Here is a 22293-nt window from a genome sequence, read left to right as displayed (position 1 = left end):
AGTGATGCAGTGCCATATCGCAAAAAAAAGGGCCTGGTCATTGAGCAACCAATTCTTCCGGGGCTGAAGTGGTTAAAGAAATCATTTTAAGTAGAAGGAAAGGCAAATTTTATTTCATCTGTGGCGATTCTTATGGCTAATCATCATGCCTTACCCTCTGCAGCCATCATTCTTGATATATTAGGCACTAAATCTCAGTCCTGAGACATTGCTATGGTTGTATTTGAGACACTTCAATAAACTTGCAACGATTTTGCCACTTTCAATGCTACTACATCTCAGAGTCTAATGACATTCTCTTTTTGCTTTTGGAGGCTGACTGACAACCTAGTACCCCCCCCCCCCCTGCATCATGTCCTGCTAACCTCTTCCACCTATCATCATATTACCAGATTGAGTTTGTTCAAAAATCCCTGCACCAAGGCTTCATCTTTTAAATATAGGAAGCAGGATATTTCATGGTGCTTTCACAATTATGAAGGGCAGGGCTTCAATACATGTACTGGGCTTTTCCTTTCCTTGTCTGATGACTAGACTTCTACTTTAATTAGATTACATTTCGAACCTTATGTTTTCTGGTTTGAAATTAGAATATAAATTTGCCTTTCAAATTGCTTATCTTTTATCGATTATACTTTAAAGGTCTCAGTGCTTTAGACAATATTCCTTCACAGGTAGTTTCAGTTGAAGATACTCCATTATTTACCAGCCACTACGTTATAACCAAGAAAAGACTTCCTGCATAGATGTTTCCGTTGGCTAAGCTTGTAATATGAACAAGCTCCTGTTCCAGTTAGCAAGTTACAAATGTTGCTGGGATGCCCTGTGCAAGACCTCAGAAAAAGGCAGCCCCCCCGGGCACAGCATCGGCAAGATTATACCGACACGGCAATGTTTTTCTAGCTCAACTACAAGACACTTTGGAGCCAGGAAAGAACTGGGATTAAAGAAATAACAGAAAAATGCAAAAGACAAAAACGTATTTGTGTTTTCTTAGGCTGTGTTAGGTTATCAACAACATGGTAAGAAAAAATATAATAATATGAAGTGTCACATGCATATAATATGTATAATAATACAAAGCTATGCCAGAAAGTAGAATGTAAAACTCATAAAATGCCATTTCTGTTCCATAATAAATGTAATACCTTCACATGCTGCTCCACTCTGATCAAGGGAAAAGCCACGCTGGCAATCACACACATAGCTGCCTGGAGTATTCTGGCAAACGCCTTTAGCACCACACAGGTTCACTTCCTGAGAGCATTCGTTGTTATCTAGATGGTATCAGATGGGAGAATATAACACATGACTGAGAATGTTGGCAACCATGTTGGTTTATTTAAAGTAGAATCAACTTTATTTTTCCTATTTTACATACAAAATGATACCATAATGCTAGTCTATAAATAAATCCCAGGGGAGCCTGTCCATGGTGCGCTATCTGATGATCTGAGCTAAAATGAGGCTGTTGGGTAGTTCAGGACATGCAGGTGGCTTTAGGCTGGGTTCACACTGTTGTGAATCGGATGCGGGTTTCCCCGCATCCAATTTGCATGTCAGGAGATTGTGACTGGCTCCCTATGGAGAAGGTTCACACATCTCTGGAGCAGCTCCGATGCGAATTGCACAGGAGTCCTGTACATCTTTTGGTGTGTTTCAGGTCTGAATTCAGCCCAAAATTCGAGCTGAAATCGGATCTAAACCAGTGAATGGAGACGCACCGTGTGCGCTCAGCCTTAAGAATGACTTGGAATCTCTCAGGGACATTTGTATCTATTACCTAACATAAACGTAATATACAACATGATCTGAAAAAAAGTGCTAAAGGACCATTGTTCACACTGGACTGTATCACTTTACTTGTTTCGAACCTGGTTGTGATTCCCTGTAAGTGTTGTAATTATGTACTGGTGATGAAAAGTAAACACTGCATTTTCAGAAAACTGGGTATAGTTTTCTGTATGTGTCCTTATTCTGTAGGTATGGATGATACACAGCACCACTTCTCTTGTTCTGAAACTGGGTGTAATTTTCTGCATGTATCCTTATTCAGTAAGTACAGATGAAGAACAGTAGAACTTCTCTTGTTCTGTAAACTGGGTGTCATTTTTGGATGTGTCCTTATTCTGTAGGAAGGGATGGTGCACAGTCCCACTTCACTTGTTCTGAAACTGGGTGCAAGTCTCTGCATGTTTCCTTATTTAGTATGTACAGGTGATGCAAAGTACTACATCTCTTGGTCTGAAAGTTGGGTGTAATTCTCTGAATGTGTCTTTATTCTGTATGTATGGATAATGTACTGTCCCACTTAGTTTGTTCTGCAAGCTGTGTGTAAATTTCTATGTGTGTCCTTATTCTGTATGAAGGGATGTAGCATGGTCCCACTTCTCTTGTTCTGAAAGCTGGGTAGGTATCATTCTCTGTCTTTAGGCCTTATTCACACAAGTGTACTGATCCATACATCCATGTGAAGGGCTATCTTCAGCCGCCCGAGATGCACAAGTGTTCTATGCAGAGGCATGCAGAGCAGCTTGTTGACAGGCAGCTGGCTGCATGGACCTCCAAGCACATCCTGGAATGTACATTCATGTGGCTTTCATGCATAGCTAAAGACACAGACAGACAGACAGATACACAGTCCCACTTCTTTTGTTCTGAAAGCTGCATATCATTTTCTGTATGTGTCCTTATAGGGATGAGTTTGGGTTTGACTCCAGAGTGAATCCACCGCTAAGTTCAGCCTATTCCCCATCTTGCAGCTGCATGTACACAAAGGGGTGCAACAATGGTTGTAAAATCATTGATCTATAATGGCCACATGGCTTAATATGGTCATTGTCATGAGCATTCCACCCATTTGTATATGTGCAGCCACGTGGCTGGGAGTCCCCCCTGCTTATTGTTCCAACACTAACATCTGCTCTGTAGGTTTCGACCAAACTTAAACTCATCACTAGTCCTTAAGCCGGGTACACACTATTAGTTTTCTTTTTGTTTAACCCCGCAGGCTGAACGAAAAAAAACCTCATAGAATGCCTTGTATTTTTTTTTTCAATAAATATAAAGCATTCTCTGATTGGACAAGGTGGAAAATGTGACATCACCGCCCCTCTTCTCCACCTATCAGAGATAGCTTTGTATTCCTTTTTAAAAATTTAGGACGTTCTGTGAATGATGGCAGTGCCTTGAGAGCGACCTCCTGTGGTCAATATATAGAGGAGAAGTCGCTTGGCACAGGACCTTAAAAATACAGATGTCACTTTTGTAGCGCCAACTGCTACAATGATTGTCAGCATCTACAGCGTCCCTTTAGGCATAAGATGATGTATACTTATTTAAGACCTATGTATGTATGCAATAAAGATCATAACTGGAGTTAAGCCCCACCCCACACCACACACACACACACACACACAACCCTAACACTTGACCTAACCGGTAAAGCTATTTCAATATTAACCAAACCCATAAACGAAACTGCTGCTTCTGTTGGCTGCATACTCCACCAGATCCTGCACCAAAAGTCTCTGCGCCCAGTATTAGCAGTTCTGCATCAAATCATGTTGCTTCACATTCCCCATGTTGGTCATGTGATGTTGGCAATCCTCCCTTTCAGCAGGTACAACATGAGAAATGCCTGAGCATGGTCATGTGACTGCCACCAAAGGAATAAGTAGCAGGGATCCCATTAGGAACCCTATTTCTAAATCCTCTTTACCTTATATAATTAAACCTATGTGCTGCGCTATGCTCTGCACACAAAATTCCTTTCTGTGAACCTGTGCAATATATCTTATCCAGTGCTTGATATTAATCAAAAAAGTGAAAAATACATTATAATAATATACACGCTGAAAGTGCTAATGTGCAAACGTGCAATGTATACAATACATATATATATATATATATATATATATATATATATATATATATATATATATATATATACACTTATATATAGTCATCAATCAATATCCTTAAAGAATTTTCTGTTGAGTTGGATCCTTGTGATGGTCCTCCAAACTTATCCAAAGTGCCAACAAACTTGTGCTCCCCCTATGTGATTATCCTCACCTCAGAGCGTGTGACTGCACAATTAAGTTTGGTCTGATAACGCAGTTGAACCATCCCTGGGCTCTGTGATGTATGGACTCTGCAGGATCCTGAGCTGTTCAATGATATTATCCTCGATACATATATGAAAGAGAAGTTACATAGAGCATTATCATTTTAAAACCTAATTTATGAAAAGTATATTATCCAGGGTACTCACACAATAAAGGTGCTTGTAGTGCACCACTTTGTATCAAACAGAACTATATAACTTCCCCCTGAGGAAGACACATCATCCCTGTGTCGACACGCGTTGGGGAGGGGGACAGGACGGTGTAGGAAGCAGCTGCATTGCTAGGACGAGTAGCTGTGGACGAGCATACGGACAGACAGCCTCATATGGATTTTATATAGTTCTGTTTGATGCAGAGTGGAGCGCTAGAAGCACCTTTATTGTGTGAGTACCTTGGATAATATACTTTTAATAAATTTGGGTTTAAAACGATAAAGCACTATGTAGCTTATCTTTCATATACAGTATGTATCGAGGATTATACCATTGAACAGCTCAGGATCCTGCAGAGTCCATACATCACAGAGCCCGGGGGTGGTTCAACTGTTGTGCGGTCACACGCCCTGAGGTGAGGATAATCACATAGGGGGAGCACAAGTTTGTTGGCACTTTTGATAAGTTTGGAGCACCATCACAAGGATCCAACTCAACTGAAAATTCTTTAAGGATATTAATTGCTGGACTTATATTATTGAGCACCATAGTACACATAAGGGATCAAACACTATATATAAGTGTATTTATTTATGTATTGTATACATTGTTTACACGTTAGCACTTTAAGTGTGTATTTTATTATAATGTATTATTCACTTTTTTGATTAATATCAAGCACTGGATAAAATATATTGCGCAGGTTCAAAGGAAGGAATTTTGTTTGCAGAGCACAGCGTGGCACAAACGTTTAATTAAATATTTAGCACAGCTATATGGGAATGTGATCAGTGCCAGCAGCTGGAAAATGACTGCACTTATATATATAAAAGACATTCAAAGTGATTATTTCTGGTAGTTCGCAAGACTTTTTTCCAATTTTGATCCTCTTTACCTTATAATTACTTATGTTGTGGGGCGAGGTGTACATAAAGCTTCATTAGGGTACAGTATATTCTGCTTTAAGGAACCTATTCCATTATTCACAAGCTTTAAACAGTGGTAGGCATTAAAAGTGAAAGATGAGAGGGTATTTTAAAGAGCTCCCTGTTATGTACTAGCAAGTACTAACTACAAGGGTACCATCTATACTTCTCTACAATCAAAACCACAGTGATAAATGATATTGTTGTACTTACCAATGCAGGCAGTATGATGCTGTGTAAATCCAGGAGGACATTTACATGTAAATCCTCCCATTGTGTTCACACAAATAAACTGACAATTATGTTGCTTGGTTGCACATTCATCAAGATCTATAAAGATAAGCACATACATGGAATTTGCACTGTGATCAGAAATAAAACCTGAATGCAGTCTCATTGTGGTATTCTCTAGTACAGATAAAATGAATATTCCCGCGCTACCTTAATCTAAAAACAGCGAAACACTAGTTGCAGCAAACACCAATTGGTCAATCCGTACCAAAAATAAAATATATATAAAAAAAATCAATAAGTGGGGTTGCGCTCTAGTGAATATCAAAACACTAAAAAATATAAAGTGCTATATATTCACGATAAACATCAAATGTGCAAATGATCATAGTACACAGAATAAAGTGCTAAGTGCTCAAGAACGAATAATCTCAAATATACTTCACAGTGTACACATGATTCCAAAATTATAGCATCCAGATAAATAATAAATCCAAAGTGCTTGTTTGTGATTGGTTATTCTTTACAAAGTGAAATTTCACCACATTTTCTGAACTAAGGGAACATTCCCTTGCAAAGAGCAACTTCATTTGCAATTGAACAGCCTTTTTGGCTTTAGTATATCAACCCCCTTTCACCCCAAACCACCCCAACTCCTCTCCTGACCTACAGGCTCTCTCTGTATGTGACGTACACATTAACCCCTTCACCTCCTCCTCCCCTGCATATGATATGTGCATTAATGTATCTTGTGCACCATTACCAATCTCCATGTTTTAAGCTCCTCAATACCAGCATGTCTATTTGCAAAAAAAGTGGCAAAAAATTAGATCACCATGGGGTGTCTACTTTCCAAAAGGGGTAATTTGGGTTTGTTTGTTTTTTTTTTTACTGTTTTGTGATTTTTATTTTAAAGATATTTTTAATAAAATGTAAGGGAAAGTTTTTTTTCCAAAATGTTTGGATTTTTTTTTTCTTTTTATAGTTAAAAATAAAAAATCCAGTGGTGATAAACCCGTTACATGCCGACCGTACGCAAATATGCGGCCTCAGCTTGAAGGGTTAGTACCGGGGTGATGTATGTAGCTGTACACATTACCCGGTACCATTTGTTAGAGCAAACGGTCAGCTTTCTTGGTCACTGACTATTACTGTCACAAGGGATGTTTACATTCCCTGTGACAGCAATAAAATGATCAGAATTAATTTTTTTAAGGAGACAGTGTAAATTTTTTTTTTAAAGCGGCCTGTCCCTCCGTGCTCGCACCTAGAAGCAAACGCATACGTAAGTCACGCCCACAAATGTAGACAGTGTTCAAACCACACATTTGAGGTATCGCCTCTCGTTAGAGCGAGAGCAATAATTCTAGCACTAGACCTCCTCTGTAACTCTAAACAGGCAACCTGTAGAAATTTTTCAAATGTCGCCTATGGAGATTTTTAAGTACCGTAGTTGGTCGCCATTCCACGAGTGTGCACAATTTCAAAGCATGACATGTTAGGTATCTATTTACTCGGCGTAACATCATCTTTCACATTATACAAAAAAATTGGGCTAACTTTACTGTTTTGTTTTTTTTTAAATTCATGAAAGTGTCTTTTTTCCCAAAAAATTGAGTTTGACAGGCTGCTGTGCAAATACCATGTGGCATAAAATATTGCAACGACCGCCATTTTATTCTCTAGGGCCTCTGCTAAAAAATATATATATTATGTTTGGGGGTTCTAAGTAATTTTCTGGCAAACAATACAGATTTTAAATTTTAAGCAACAAATGTCAGAAAAAGGCTTAAGCACGAAGGGGGTTAAATACCATTATAAAAGGCCCTGTCTCAAAAAATCTAAATTTTTTGGGGGTACAGTGTGGAGTAACAAACTATAACAATACTGAAAAATGGCCTGGCAATGAATGGGTAGTACAGGCTGGTACTCAAGTGATTAATAATGTCAACAGTATCACAAAGGCGACATGTAATCTGGCAAAAAACACGTCACGGTATTATTGTTATGCTGTACATATAACACTCCTCTGTTCTGCCTGCACAGTACCAGGTCCCATTACCTTTACAGCTTCTTCCATCCTCCTGCAAAACATAACCACGTGGACAGGAACACTGGAAACTTCCTTCAGTATTCTTGCAAATGAAATTGCAAGGTTTGGGGGACTGACCACATTCATCAAGATCTGGAATGATAATGGAACATCAGACTTCTTTTTACATATGCACATCAGATCAATCCAAACAGTGCAGGATTCCAGTCAATGCTTTCCTGTGCCTTAATCACAGTAAACAAACCTATTCAGTCTTAAATTAGCATAATTATTTCCACTTCCTATGAAATATTTATGTTTGTCACCTTATTAAACGTAACTTTAGCTGGCCATACACAGTTAGATTTTTGTTTGAGCTTTAATAGAAAAATCATTCCTCAGAACATTCTTTCTTACCATCATTGAGTCAACTAATTCAGTTTGATAGCCCTTAAAATTTCATCCAGACCCGCTATTTGAATGGAATCCCAGGATTATAGCCCACTAGCCGACCAGCTCACGTAGATATACTGTGGCAGGCTGGCTCTCCTGCGCGAACTGACATATCTGTACGTCGGTCCGTGCAAGAAGGGTAGCGGGCGCGCGCGCTGCGGACTTTATGTCCGCCAGCGATCCGCAATCGCGGTGTGGAGAGGCAGAACGGGGAACTGCCTATGTAAACAAGGCGATTCCCCATTCTGCCAGATCACATGACAGAGGTCTACTGTTCCCAGTGATAAGGAACAGTGATCTCTGTCATGTCCCAGTAAGCCCATCCCTTCTGCTTTAATTATAATATGCATGATCTTCCCTGAATGAAAACAACATTCACAGCTCGTGAAACATTTTCCATCCTGCTCCTTTGAAATTTTTTGTTACTACAAACAATATGAAACATCAGTTTGATCCCACTAACCATTAGAAAATCAAACGAACAGAGAATGAAGACTTTCCAAAATTCTACTGTTGTATGGCTAGGTTTACTTTACTGAACCAGACATTTGGTCACAGGGGTTTCCAAACTTTCTAAACAAGGGGCCAGTTTACTGACCTTCAGGATTTAGGGGGGGGGGGGGGGGGGGCTGGACTGTGGTCAGCGGGAGTAAACAATGCCACATCTTTAGTGGGAATAGTGCCCCATCATTGATGACAGTCAGTGGGAGCAATAATGTCCCATTGTTGGTGTCAGTGGCAAGAATTATTCCCCCGATTGTTGGTGTCAGTAGGAGGAATAGTGTACCAAGGGCTGGATAAAGGGAAGCAAAGGGCTGCATCTGGCCCCTGGGCTGCAGTTTGGAGACCACTGTGCTAGGTGGTCAGAGATCACTTAAAGTTTGGCAGTTGCTGCCCTATTGTCTGCCTTCACACTCTGGGAATCAGTGTAAGGCCCCTTTCACATAAAGGGTCCGATCAAGTTTGCCAGAAATACTTTGTCAAGCAGACCTGATCAAATGGTCCATTCACCCCTATGGAGTGATAGGTGCAAATGATCTTGTGTCAGTTTACACCCACCTACCTCCAGTAAGATTCCATCTGCCAAAAAAAAAAAAAAAAGTGAAGGGGATCCGTCCTCCATCTAGGATGATCAGATAAGAGGGCAGTCGGGTTTCCGTTTACTTCCAGCCGCTCATAGAGCAGAGGGGGCTATGCCTGTGTCCTCTCTACATAAACTGGAGCGGACACAGGTGGCTCATTCGCCCACTCTGCCCTGATCAGCAGGAGATCAGTAGACAGATCCCCTATTGATCTCAATGGAGTCCGCTCCATCTGAGAGAGGCCTTACTTACAAACACAAGCTGAAGGTAGAGTAAATACAGATAAATGATAAGGCTAATATAAATCTTTCATAGGAAAAAAACGCACAACTATACTTATTTAATACTGAACATTTGGATTCTTTCATTAACTTATCCATTAATAGTTATATCTATATCTCCAACAGAAATACAATCATGGAATGTGAACTATAGCATATAATTGTAACTTACCTATACAGGAAGTGCCAGTCACATCAGGGATATAACCTATATTGCATTCACATTTGTATTTTCCTCTTTCGTTGACACATTGTCCATTGCGACAAATTCCATGTAGAACATGACATTCATCAATATCTAGATATAAAAAAGAAATTTATATATATATACTATAAACATAACAAATAATATAAAAAAGTGGGATGATATGCTGCATAATTTATCCAAAGCCCCATCACTGGCTAAATTTATCACTTGTAGTAAAGTAGAACTAAAAGCAAAATAGTTTTTTTTTCCATTTTGGATAAAGTAAGGAGGGGTGATAACCCTTGCCATATGGGAGACGCAAAACTAAAGAGAGAATTCCCTTCACTTCCTATCCCATAGCCAAAACATAAGCGAGAAGAAACCCCTTCAAACTGAGGGAGGGTTGTTACCAGGGTCAGCAGATTTAGTGTCCCCATTGGAAGATTCCCCTCTATTCCTGTTTTGGTGGCAACACAAAATTTGGGATTTTCCTTCACTTCCCTTCTCGGTGATAACAGTAAACAGGAACTAGGGAGGGCAAATCTCCACAGACAGGAATAAAAATCTAATAAAAAAAAACTAAGGATAAAAACAGGTGTTCTAATCGCTCTCCACTCTAAATAAAAACAAAAAAAAGTTCTGCTTTTAGTTAGGCTGGGTACACACACTCAGATCACATACCAACACAAGCGGTGTCCGTCCAATGATCTCCCCCACTGAGCTATTGTATTCTGACAAGCCGACTGCCCCCCTGTCAGAATACACTGATCAGCGTTCCCAGCCATTGGCTGTGAGTGCAGATCGGCTGCTGGTATTTCAGAAGGACTGGCTTCTGTCGGCCAGACAGCTGTACACACTGTCCATATGTCGGCCAATTCCTGTTGTACCTGTCGATATTCGGATCATGTGTACCCAGTTGTATACTTTAAATATAGTATTCCTTAATGAACAGTTCATTTTGCTATAGGATACCCCAATTCCATGGCTATCTGTATAACTATAGGCTTCAAGGTGGGGGCACTGGGGGAGCTCCACAGAGTTCTAAGCAACTGTTGTGAGATTGAATATGACTGTCTCCACTTATAACTAATATAAGCTAATAAAGGGTCTGAAGGATATTACTTATGAGGAAAGGTTATGAGCACTGAACTTATTCTCTCTGGAGAAGAGACGCTTGAGAGGGGATATGATTTCAATTTACAAATACTGTACTGGTGACCCCACAATAGGTATAAAACTTTTTTGCGGAAGGGATTTAATAAGACACGTGGCCACTCACTAAAATTAGAAGAAAAGAGATTTAAACTTAAACTACGTAGAGGGTTCTTTACTGTAAGAGCGGCAAGAATGTGGAATTCCCTTCTACAGGCAGTGGTCTCAGCGGGGAGCATCGATAATTTCAAAAAACTATTAGATAAGCACCTGAACGACCACAACATACAGGGATATACAATGTAATACTGACATATAATCACGCACAGGGCTTTTTTTCAGGGGGAACTTGGTGGAACTCAGTTCCACCACCTCTGGCTCAGACCCTTGGGGGTGCCTGCTCACCACAATCACTTGTAAACACAGAAGTCTGGTTTCTGTGTTTACAAGTGACAGCTCTGAACTCTGTATGTAACCCCCCTGAACTCTGCACTCTGTAATGCAATCCTGATATTTAATGCCCCTTTAAGACCTTTCTACTGTTTGTGAAATATGACCACACCCACTATTTGATGTGATTTGTGGGCGAGGGGTTTTGGGGGGTCATGGTTAAGTTCCAGCACCTATTGTTTGAGAAAAACAGCCCTGATCACACACATAGGTTGGACTTGATGGACTTGTGTCTTTTTTCAACCTCACCTATTATGTAACTACAGTGGGGCAAAAAAGTATTTAGTCAGCCACCAATTGTGCAAGTTCTCCCACTTAAAAAGATGAGAGAGGCCTGTAATTGTCATTGTAGGTATACCTCAACTATGAGAGACAAAATGTGGAAACAAATCCAGACAATCACATTGTCTGATTTTTGAAAGAATTTATTTGCAAATTATGGTGGAAAATAAGTATTTGGTTACCTACAAACAAGCAAGATTTCTGGCTCTCACGACCTGTATCTTCTTCTTTAAGAGGCTCCTCTGTCCTCCACTCATTACCTGTATTAATGGCACCTGTTTGAACTTGTTATCAGTATAAAAGACACCTGTCCACAACCTCAAACAGTCACACTCCAAACTCCACTATGGTGAAGACCAAAGAGCTGTCGAAGGACACTAGAAACAAAATTGAAGACATGCACCAGGCTGGGAAGACTGAATCTGCAATAGGCAAGCAGCTTTGTGTGAAGAAATCAACTGTGGGAGCAATAATTAGAAAATGGAAGACATACAAGACCATTGATAATCTCCCTCAATCTGGGGCTCCACGCAAGATCTCACCCCGTGGGGTCAAAATGATCACAAGAACGGTGAGCAAAAATCCCAGAACCACACGGGGGGACCTAGTGAATGGCCTGCAGAGAGCTGGGACCAACGTAACAAAGGCTACCATCAGTAACACACTACGCTGCCAGGGACTCAGATCCTGCAGTGCCAGATGTGTCCCCCTGCTTAAGCCAGTACATGTCCGGGCCCGTCTGAGGTTTGCTAGAGAGCATTTGGATGATCCAGAAGAGGACTGGGAGAATGTCATATGGTCGGATTAAACCAAAGTAGAACGGTTTGGTAGAAACACAACCCGTCGTGTTTGGAGGAGAGAGAATGCTGAGTTGCAACCAAAGAACACCATACCTACTGTGAAGCATGGGGGTGTCAACATCATGCTTTGGGGCTGTTTCTCTGCAAAGGGAACAGGACGACTGATCCGTGTACATGAAAGAATAAATGGGGTCATGTATTGTGAGATTTTGAATGCAAACCTCCTCCCATCAGCAAGGGCATTGAAGATGAAACGTGGCTGGGTCTTTCAGCATGACAATGATCCCAAACACACCGCCCGGGCAACGAAGGAGTGGCTTCGTAAGAAGCATTTCAAGGTCCTGGAGTGGCCTAGCCAGTCTCCAGATCTCAACCCCATAGAAAACCTTTGGAGGGAGTTGAAAGTCCGTGTTGCCCAGTGACAGCCCCAAAACATCACTGCTCTAGAGGAGATCTGCATGGGGGAATGGGCCAACATACCAGCAACAGTGTATGACAACCTTGTGAAGACTTACAGAAAACGTTTGACTTCTGTCATTGCCAACAAAGGATATATAACAAAGTATTGAGATGAACTTTTGATATTGACAAAATACTTATTTTCCACCATAATTTGCAAATAAATTCTTTCCAAATCAGACAATGTGATTGTCTGGATTTGTTTCCACATTTTGTCTCTCATAGTTGAGGTATACCTATGATGACAATTACAGACCTCTCTCATCTTTTTAAGTGGGAGAACTTGCACAATTGGTGGCTGACTAAATACTTTTTTGCCCCCTGTATGTAACTATGTAATAACTAATTTTCAGTTGTCAGAATTAGTGTATTCTTCTTATTTAGTTGCATACTTTTCTATTTGTTGTTTTTTGCTATTGGTTGAACTTGATGGTCTTTTTTCAACCTGACTATCTATGTAAGTTGATCTTCAACACTATAATTTGGTTGCCTGCTCAGCATTAACATTCCACATTAATAATTATGCTTCTAAAAGTAGTGCATGCTGTAAATTGCCTCCAGCATTGCTCCTTCTTGCCGGAGGCTGCCTTATTTCTGAAGCCCCTGAACAACAGTAGATCTTTAGGCTGTCAGCAGATTGGCCGTTACAAATTCGGCACAGTGCCTAAAAATAGAGGACAATTGAGCATGTGCAGAGCAGGGCGAAACAGTGTATTACTGGATTTATACAGTATAGGCACTTATTTTTAATGTTTTGTATACCCGCAAAAGGGACCATCATGAAGAGATCTAGCAGGACTCAATCCTTCAGGTGTTTTTTTTTAAATATATATATATATATATATATATATATATATATATATATATTACCTATATAATACATTGACAAGTTATTATAGCGTATAAAAGCACCATCACTGTAAACTGGTGAAGCATCTCCTTTTACAAATAAAATAAAATATAGTCCATGAATCTGAATACATACCTTCTCCTCCAGTTGTATATCCCTTGCCATATGGACAAAGCTTTTTAAACTGAATTGTTCCAGAGAAGGGGCAGATCTCACAGATAATACCCCATCCCCTGCCACCATTACAGCAACACTCAGATTTGGTAACGGAATTCTTGTTTGACGATCCAAGCTGGCACATTGTATGTAATACATCGGTGAAGCAATATCCGAGTCGGTTGTCTGCAACAAATACAATAATAGATTTGTTGGTCCTGTGGTTACCATCACTCATATTGTTATATGCATGCTACTGTATGTGGTTTACATTATAGTAAGTATTAATATGTTTAGCAGCACAATGGTCTGTACATTACATAGGTGATCTAACCTTGCAAGGTGACACACATAATTGTATCTTTGCAAAAGCAGCTAACAGGGCAAATATTGTATGCCAACTGTATGTTCTCTTTTATTCTTACCCGTTTGAAATGTTTTAGATGATTTTGATTTTTCTTTGTGTGTGGTTATCTCTCTCACTTGTAAAAAGTTCTCCATACTCACCAATACATTCTGTCTCTGTAATGCTGGTATTGAATCCGTCTTTGCACTCACACTTGTAACTGCCCACAGTGTTCAGACATTTTCCATTTTCACATAGCCCAGGCTTAAGGCACTCATTCAAATCTTATGAAACAAAAACAATCATTTTAAACATGGCTTAAGCATGATGGCATTATTAAAGCTGAACTTCGGGCATAAAATAATTAATTTAAAATATATTCCTTAATAGCCAAAAAGGATATAAATCTACTTTATGGGCACCAAACATCTTTGCAAATCCAGTCATTAACTTGTAAAAGCAGCAGAGACACCATCACTGTGTTTCACACAGCTTGTGCAGAGAGCAGAGCTGTGGGAGGGACCCAGCAGCTCCTCCCACTACAGCCTGCCTGCTGAGAACTACAGGGGGGTGGATACAAGACCAGTCACCCTGCACATGGAGAGAGATCAGCAGTGAGCGGTCTTTATCACAGGAAGCTCCTGCACAGAGATAAAGTCTCACACTAAATTATTGCACAGATCTGGAGAAAATACACAAAGCGCACCGAGATTTAAGTAAGAGTACACATGACTCTCGTATTTAGACCATATTTGCTCATCCCGGAGTTCAGCTGTAACTTATACAAGCAAATCACATAAAAAAAACAAATATGAATGGCATGTTGTGAGAGTTAAATCCAGAATTATCTACCTGGTTCACTCTAGTCTACTTTTTCAGCTTCAACCCCCACAATGGAAAAATATTAATCCGCACTGGAACTGACCAGCATACAGAAATTCCTGCATATAGGCTTCTTCTATTACCGCCACCTGGGCTTCCCTCATGAACACAGAAACCAAATTTAAGGTTTCAAAGGGTGAAGACCAATTTTTTTACTAATTGTACTCTAGTCAAAAAAATCAAATATGTTCGAAGCACACCTACAGTGCCTTGAAAAAGTATTCATACCCCCTTGACATTTTTCACATTTTCTCATGTTACAACCAAAAATGTAAATTTATTTTATTAGGATTTTATGGGATAGACCAACACAAAGTGGCAAATAATTGTGAAGTGGAAGGAAAATAATAAATGGTTTTCAAAATGTTTTACAAATAATTATCTGAAAAGTGTGGTATGCATTTGTATTCACTCTGATACCCCTAACTAAAATCTAATGGAACCAATTGCCTTCAGAACTCACCTAATTAGTAAATAGAGCCCACTTGTTCTTTTCAACTCCCATTCTTCTTTGCAAAATAGCTCAAGCTCTGTCAGAATGGATGGAAGCATCTGTGAACAGCAATTTTCAAGTCTTGCTACAGATTCTCAATTGGATTTAGGTCTGGCCTTTGACTGGGCCATTCTAACACATGAATATGCTTTGACCTAAACCATTCCATTGTTGCTCTGGCTGTATGTTTAGGGTTGTTGTTCTGCTGGAAGGTGAACTTCCACCCCAGTCTTTTGCAGACTCTAACAGATTTACTTCTAAGATTTCCCTGTATTTAGCTCCATCCATCTTCCCATCAACTCTGACCTGCTTCCCTGTCCCTGCTGAAGAAAAGCATCCCCACAAATGATGCTGCCACCACCATGTTTCACTGTGGGGATGGTGTGTACAGGATGATGTGCAGTGTTAGTTTTTTGCCACACATAGCGTTTTGCTTTTAGACCAAAAAGTTAAATTTTGGTCTCATCTGACCAGAGCACCTTCTTCCACATGTTTGCTGTGTCCTCCACATGGCTTCTCGCAAACTGCAAACTTATGGCTTTCTTTCCACAATGGCTTTCTTCTTGCCACTCTTCCATAAAGACCAGATTTGTGGAGAGCACGACTAATAGTTGTCCTGTGGACAGATTCTCCTCCTGAGCTGTGCATCTCTGCAGCTCCTCCAGAGTTACCATGGGCTTCTTGGCTACTTCTCTAAATAATGCTCTCCTTGCCCGGCCTGTCAGTTTAGGTGGACGGCCATGGCTTGGTAGGTTTGCAGTTGTGCCATACTCTTTCTATTTTTGGATGATGGATTGAACAGTGCTCCGTGAGATGTTTAAAGCTTAGGGTATTGGGGTTGATTTACTAAAGGCAAATCCACTCTGCACTACAAGTGCACTTGGATGTGCAGTCGCTGTAAATCTGAGGGGAAGGTCTGAAATGAGGGGACGTTTTGCTGATTTTATCATCCAATCATGTACAAGCAAAAATGCTGTTTTTTTTTCCTTGCATGTCCCCCTCAGATCTACATTGACTGCACTTCCAATGTGGATTTGCCTTTAGTAAATAAACCCCATTGTTTTACAACCTAACCCTGCTTTAAACTTCTCCACAACTTTATCTTTGACCTGTCTGGTGTGTTTCTTGTCCTTCATGATGCTGTTTGTTCACTAAGGTTCTCTAACTAAGAAAGCTCTGAGGGATTCACAGAACAGCTGTATTTACACTGAGATTAAATTACACACAAGTGGGCTCTATTTACTAATTAGGTGACTTCTGAAGGCAATTGGTTCCATTAGATTTTAGTTAGGGGTATCAGAGTAAAGGGGGCTGAATACAAATGCACGCCACACTTTTCACATATTTATTTGTAAAAAATTTTGATAACCATTTATCATTTTCCTTCCACTTCACAATTATGTACCACTTTTTGTTGGTCTATGACATAAAATAGCAATAAAATACATTTACGTTTTTGGTTGTAACAGGAAAAAATTTGGAAAATTTCAAGGAGTATGAACACTTTGTGTGTCCATGAATCTGACAAGGAACATGATGTTTATGTCCTGCAATGGCCTACTATATGACAAAATGTAAACAATGGTATCATGCAGATATCCACTATTTTCTCAAAGCAGAGGTTGACATTTACTAAAACTGGAGAGTGCAAAATCTGGTGCAGGTCAGGTTTTATTGTCAAAGCTTATTTGAACAAGCTAAAGTTAGAAGCTGATTGGCTAACATGCACAGCTGCACCAGCTTTTGTATTCTCCGGGGTTAGTAAATCAACTCCAAAATCTGAATTTGTTTTGTATCCTCTAATTACGTGGTGAGTCTCTAAATGTAAATGCTCCTACCTGGGCACACATATGTTAAAGTATAAAAGTGTACTATATTGTGTATACATATGGTTTGCAAACTGAACGTCATTCTTTTGTACCTATACAGCCTTCACCATCCGGTCTACGCTGGAACCCTGGTCCACATATACACATGTATGTTCCAATGAGATTCTTGCACATCATTTGTTTAGAGTCACAGTCATGAAGGCCATCTTCACACTCGTCCTGATCTGTAAAACGAAGAGTGATGTTGTTGGTGATAAAACGTATTTCATTTATCATTACTAATCTAGTACGTGTGAAATATCTTAGTTTATAGCTGTCTATGAAGATGACCTTGTTGAATGATTTGTACATAGCACTTACCTTTGCACATTCTCTTGTCTTCCCGGAGCACATAGCCAGCTGGGCACTTGCATTCATATGAACCGTAGGTGTTAACGCATCGGAAAGCGCACAACAGAGGGTTCTGAGCACATTCATTAACATCTATCAAATAAAGGATACATTAGATAAAATAAAAAGAAGATAAAAAGAAGATGTGGCAATACACTAAAAAAATAGGATCTGAATATTGTGATTGAAAATAAGAAAATAAAAAGAAGATAGAAGATAAAAAGAAGACTAATTTAAAAAAAAAAAAGTATAAGAAAAAAAAAAAAAAACATTTAACCAACTCGTTGGCAATTTGCAGCATCCCAGCTGTGCTTGCAGTATATTTGTATATGCCTTATTAAATGGCCAAATTTTGTTTTAATTTTCAGCCCAACACCAGGCAGAACTTTTTACGTTTGGGATAGACCTGGGATAAGTAAAACCTTCTGCCAAGCTTTCCTTGCTGTCAGTGATCCCATTGAGGGGATTCCCTCACATTTCCTGATCCTCTGACAGCAGGACAAGAAATGACGGAATCAGTTACTACTAAGACCCAGACAGTAATAATATTCTGATAGGTGTACCACAGCCCTTCCTCCTTTTACTGTTTTTCTGCAGTCTGTGTCCCCATGGATAGATTTCTTATCACTTCCTCTCCCGACAGAAAGAGAGGGGAAATCTTCCCAATGGGGATACACAAATATAATGCAAATAAAAATCTGGCTATTTCTAATTCCTCTTCACTCTGTCCAATACTAAAAAAAAAATATTTTTTTTTCCTTTAAAATAACAAACATATTATACTTACCTGCCCTGTGCAATTGAGGCAAAACCTTCTGCCTTTAGAACCAAATTAAGCACATTTTCATTGGTTTTGAGTATTTATGCTATGTGACAACAATTAAAGTGAAATTCAGATCAATGAAACTGACATCAAGCATTTTGTTTTACTTGGTTTATGAAATTTTAAATGACCCATATAATATGTGGAGTTTGGATTACAGAATATACACTTAAAGTGGGAGTAAACGCCTCTCTTTGACTTGTACCTACAGGTAAGCCTATAATAAGGCTTACCTATAGGTACTGTAAATATCTCCTAAACTTGCGCCGTTTAGGAGATATTTCCTGTCTTTGCAGCCGATGACACTCCTGGCGCATTTGCTTTGAAGGAATGGCCGCCCGAGCTGTTCATTCAGAATCCTGTGCCATAAACGGTGGCTCCCCCGCGCATGCCCAGGAGTGACGTCATTGCGGCTCTGGCCAGTCACACAGCCGGAGTCCACTGACCCAGAAGGAAGACAGGTGAAGATGGAAGTGGCCTCCAGTGGTGACAGCGCATCGCTGGAATGCTTCGTTTTTCGGTAAGTTTCACATAATTTGCTAGTATGCGATGCATACTGGCACATTATGCCATCACCTTTCAGGTAAAAAAAAAAAAAAATCACCCAGTGGTTTACCACCACTTTAATGGATTACCTTCACAGGACATCATTGGTCCAGGCTCAAAGCCTTCTTCACATGTGCACTCAAATCCACCAATCACATTCTTGCAAGTTCCATTCCCACATGGGTTTTGAATAGAACACTCATCAACATCTGAAACAAAAAGTATGTAACATCAGTTTTTGTCATGGGAAAAATGTCAATATTCTGTTCATATTTTACCCAGACCAGCAAAGTTTGCTTATTCAATGAACAGCTAATTCAGAGAGTTGTGTTTTATTCAAGGTGTTAGTTATGTGGCTTACAACGTGTTTTCCAATATTTTAGTGCAAGCATTGTTTAGTAAGCCTTCAGAAACATGTGGAGCAACACTATAACACCACAGGTGTACCAGAGTCACACAGCCATCCCTGATGAACCATGAGCTGTGTTTCCACATAGGCTTAGTGAACATGGAGAATGTAAGTACATGCTTGGCTGTAGCATGACAATTAAGGCTGGGTATAGACAGTTCGTTTTTTTTCATTCAGCCAGTGGGTTGAAGGAAAAACAAAAACGGATTCCTCCATCCACACAAGAGAAGTGGATAGAGGAGTTCTCCTCACTGGGACATTGTATTCTGACAGTGGGACTCTCCACTATCACAATACACTGATCAGGGCCTGCAGCTGCTTGGCTGCAGCTGCTGATTGATGGAAGTTTTCTATCGTGTTTGTTCGATCGAAGTCGAATGAATGGCTACTGTCAAACCTGGGGGGCCATACACAGATTGAAATTCAACCGGTCTCTGCTGAACTGACCAAATTTCCATCCATCTGTACCCAGCCTAGGACAACATGTAGGCTCTAGCAATATGGCAAATGTTTATCAAAGATGGATGAATCATTATGGCATAGGTGCTGTCTAACATAGTTGTTTCCTCTTATTTTGAAGCACCACAGTAATATTATCATATGCCTACATTTTCCTGTAGTCTTCTGCATATCAGTAGCGCACTGTGCAACTTGCGCTCACAGCCCCTGTTGTTACCATGTCTTATGTTTATATCCCATATATCAGAATAAACAATGTCATCTTATCAAGGGGTTCTTTAAAACTGACTTATTGCAAACACATTAAGTAATAAGTTTTATTATAGTAACATTATAACGGACCTATACATTCATCTCCTGTAAGCACATATCCAAAGGAGCATTCGCACCGATACGATCCATCTGTGTTGATACACTGGCCATTCTTGCATTTGTCTGGATCGATACATTCATCCATGTCTACAGAAAGGTGGAAGAAGAAAAGAGCACTATAAATTCTGCATATTATGTTTCCCACGTTTGTGTTATTATTGCTCAGGGTTATATCTTACCAACTCGCTCATCATTTGGTCCAACCACCACACCACTTCCAAAGGGACAGATCTCTCGGAAAGCCTCTTTAAAAAAAAATGCACAAAGCCATTATATGCTGCCATGAATGCTATCCTTTAACTGCATTATAATAGGTTTGATCTTCACATCTAGCTTGAGATGTAATTCTGATCCACTCGAATCATTCAGTAATTTAAATGTGGTTGCATCACTTCTATTGGCTTTCATCCCCACCAAGGGCACAGCAGCATTGCCCTTGTAAAAGAACAACACTAATTCTGTGTAAAGAGCTAAAAAGATATGCATGGATTGTGGTTTTGAATGGATCACTAGAATAATATCTAGAGCACATTTTTATAGGCAACACAAAGAAAGGCTCTACATTTTACTTTACTAACACATTACCTAAAACTTGTACAATGAGTGTGTGCTGATTAATGTTGGGAATGTCTTGCTTACTGATAAGACGATCTGTTTAGCTGGCCCTTTACATCACAGATATGTTCTTGTTTGGCCTGCCGGCTATAGAGCACCAATGGAAGAATCTCCCATTGCAGCTACTGTGTTTTGACAGCCTAGCCCACTGTCTGTCAAAATATCTGGACAGCAGTTCCATCTGATTACATGCAACCACTGATCATCCCACAACATTCCATCCAGCGCCTTTGATTTTCAATCTAAGAATATTGGGCAGGAGATTGGCTGCAGGGCTGCCTACTGATAAAAATTGCACAGTGTATGGCCAGCTTTATAATACTTTTGTCACAATACCTCTTATCATATAAAAAGTTCTGCTTAATCAGTTTGCTTAGTACTTTGCAAACTATATAATTTTTTCTATAAAAAGAAAAATCACCTTCAATCCAAAACCATACAAGACTCCATTGCTTAATGGATATGACTGATTTGGTTGCTAATATTGGCCTGTTTTGGGTTAAAATGGCAGTGTTCCTTAACATTTGATCAAACGTGCATAGTTCATCTCCTGCAATAACTTGGAGCAGTGTGCGCACGTATTTCTCATGATTTCCCTTGGAAAGTGTCCACTTGGACATCACATCATGTACATCTATAAATGTTCTTCCAAGCTCAGCTTTCATGTGCATTTGAAGTGAGCCCTTTGCCAGCTTTTGGTGGGTGGAAAACTGTTTTGTTGTACTGAGTAATTGTTTCCCTGTGGGATTGTCTGGGAATTTCTTCTATTTTGCTTGATTGCACTGTGATATAAATGTGCTCTTTGCCATTGTATAATACATATTTTATACTAACACCCTAGAAATAATAGACTTGAACAAATGGCTGCAGTTCTGTATATAAATGTAAAAAGGTATGTATGGTCATGGGTTACTGTAATGTGCCAGTAGAATATCTACAATATACAGCAATACTACCATCTCCTTCCACCGGGCATATTTCACATGGGGATCCCCATCCTGCTCCTTTCATTGCACAGCAACATTCCTGCTTGGTGTGGTTTAGGATCTTTGGAGAAAGGCACTGTCCCGCTTCAAATTTGGTGTAGCAGTAACCGACTCTTAGATCTGTTAAAAGGAGAGAAACGTAAGATGCCAAAATGTTGCAATCTCACTTGGAGGGGCACTTCTATTAGACTCTGCATGTGGCAATACACTAAAAAATAGGATCTGAATATTGTGTCTGTAATTATGGGTTTGTGAGGCATATGGTATGTGGTAAACATGTATAATCTCCTCTACACTAGACTTTCAGAATAAATACATATATAATCTCCTTTCCCACAATATTCATTAATGTATTGGACTGCCATTTTTGAGAATACCTGGAGTGATTTTACAATAGTACATAACTTCATAATAGTAATTGCCCGCTTACAGCTGTCCATATATTATCCTGTATTGTCCTGTACATGTTTGTACTGATCATGATACTAATTTCCTGCTTGTATTAATTCCTTGTTTCTTG

At 39.7% G+C, this 22293-nt stretch overlaps 1 protein-coding gene across 1 annotated transcript in view; it reads right to left on the bottom strand.

The window, feature by feature from the left end:
• Positions 1-22293, bottom strand: part of FBN1 (fibrillin 1) — a 408253-nt gene that overhangs the window by 11693 nt on the left and 374267 nt on the right. The window contains exons 49-60 of the mRNA XM_073623525.1: positions 21744-21893; positions 20352-20417; positions 20143-20259; positions 19022-19141; positions 17534-17656; positions 17266-17397; positions 14131-14253; positions 13603-13809; positions 9460-9585; positions 7502-7624; positions 5422-5538; positions 1149-1277 (exon numbers count right to left, since the gene is read on the bottom strand). Of these exons, the coding sequence (XP_073479626.1) occupies positions 1149-1277; positions 5422-5538; positions 7502-7624; positions 9460-9585; positions 13603-13809; positions 14131-14253; positions 17266-17397; positions 17534-17656; positions 19022-19141; positions 20143-20259; positions 20352-20417; positions 21744-21893 (1533 nt within the window). The remainder of the gene's footprint in view (positions 1-1148; positions 1278-5421; positions 5539-7501; positions 7625-9459; positions 9586-13602; positions 13810-14130; positions 14254-17265; positions 17398-17533; positions 17657-19021; positions 19142-20142; positions 20260-20351; positions 20418-21743; positions 21894-22293) is intronic.

The sequence above is a fragment of the Aquarana catesbeiana genome, linkage group LG03 (genome assembly GCF_042186555.1).
Source record: "Aquarana catesbeiana isolate 2022-GZ linkage group LG03, ASM4218655v1, whole genome shotgun sequence".
Classification (NCBI taxonomy): domain Eukaryota; kingdom Metazoa; phylum Chordata; class Amphibia; order Anura; family Ranidae; genus Aquarana; species Aquarana catesbeiana.
This window is presented reverse-complemented; position numbering and strand designations above follow the sequence as displayed.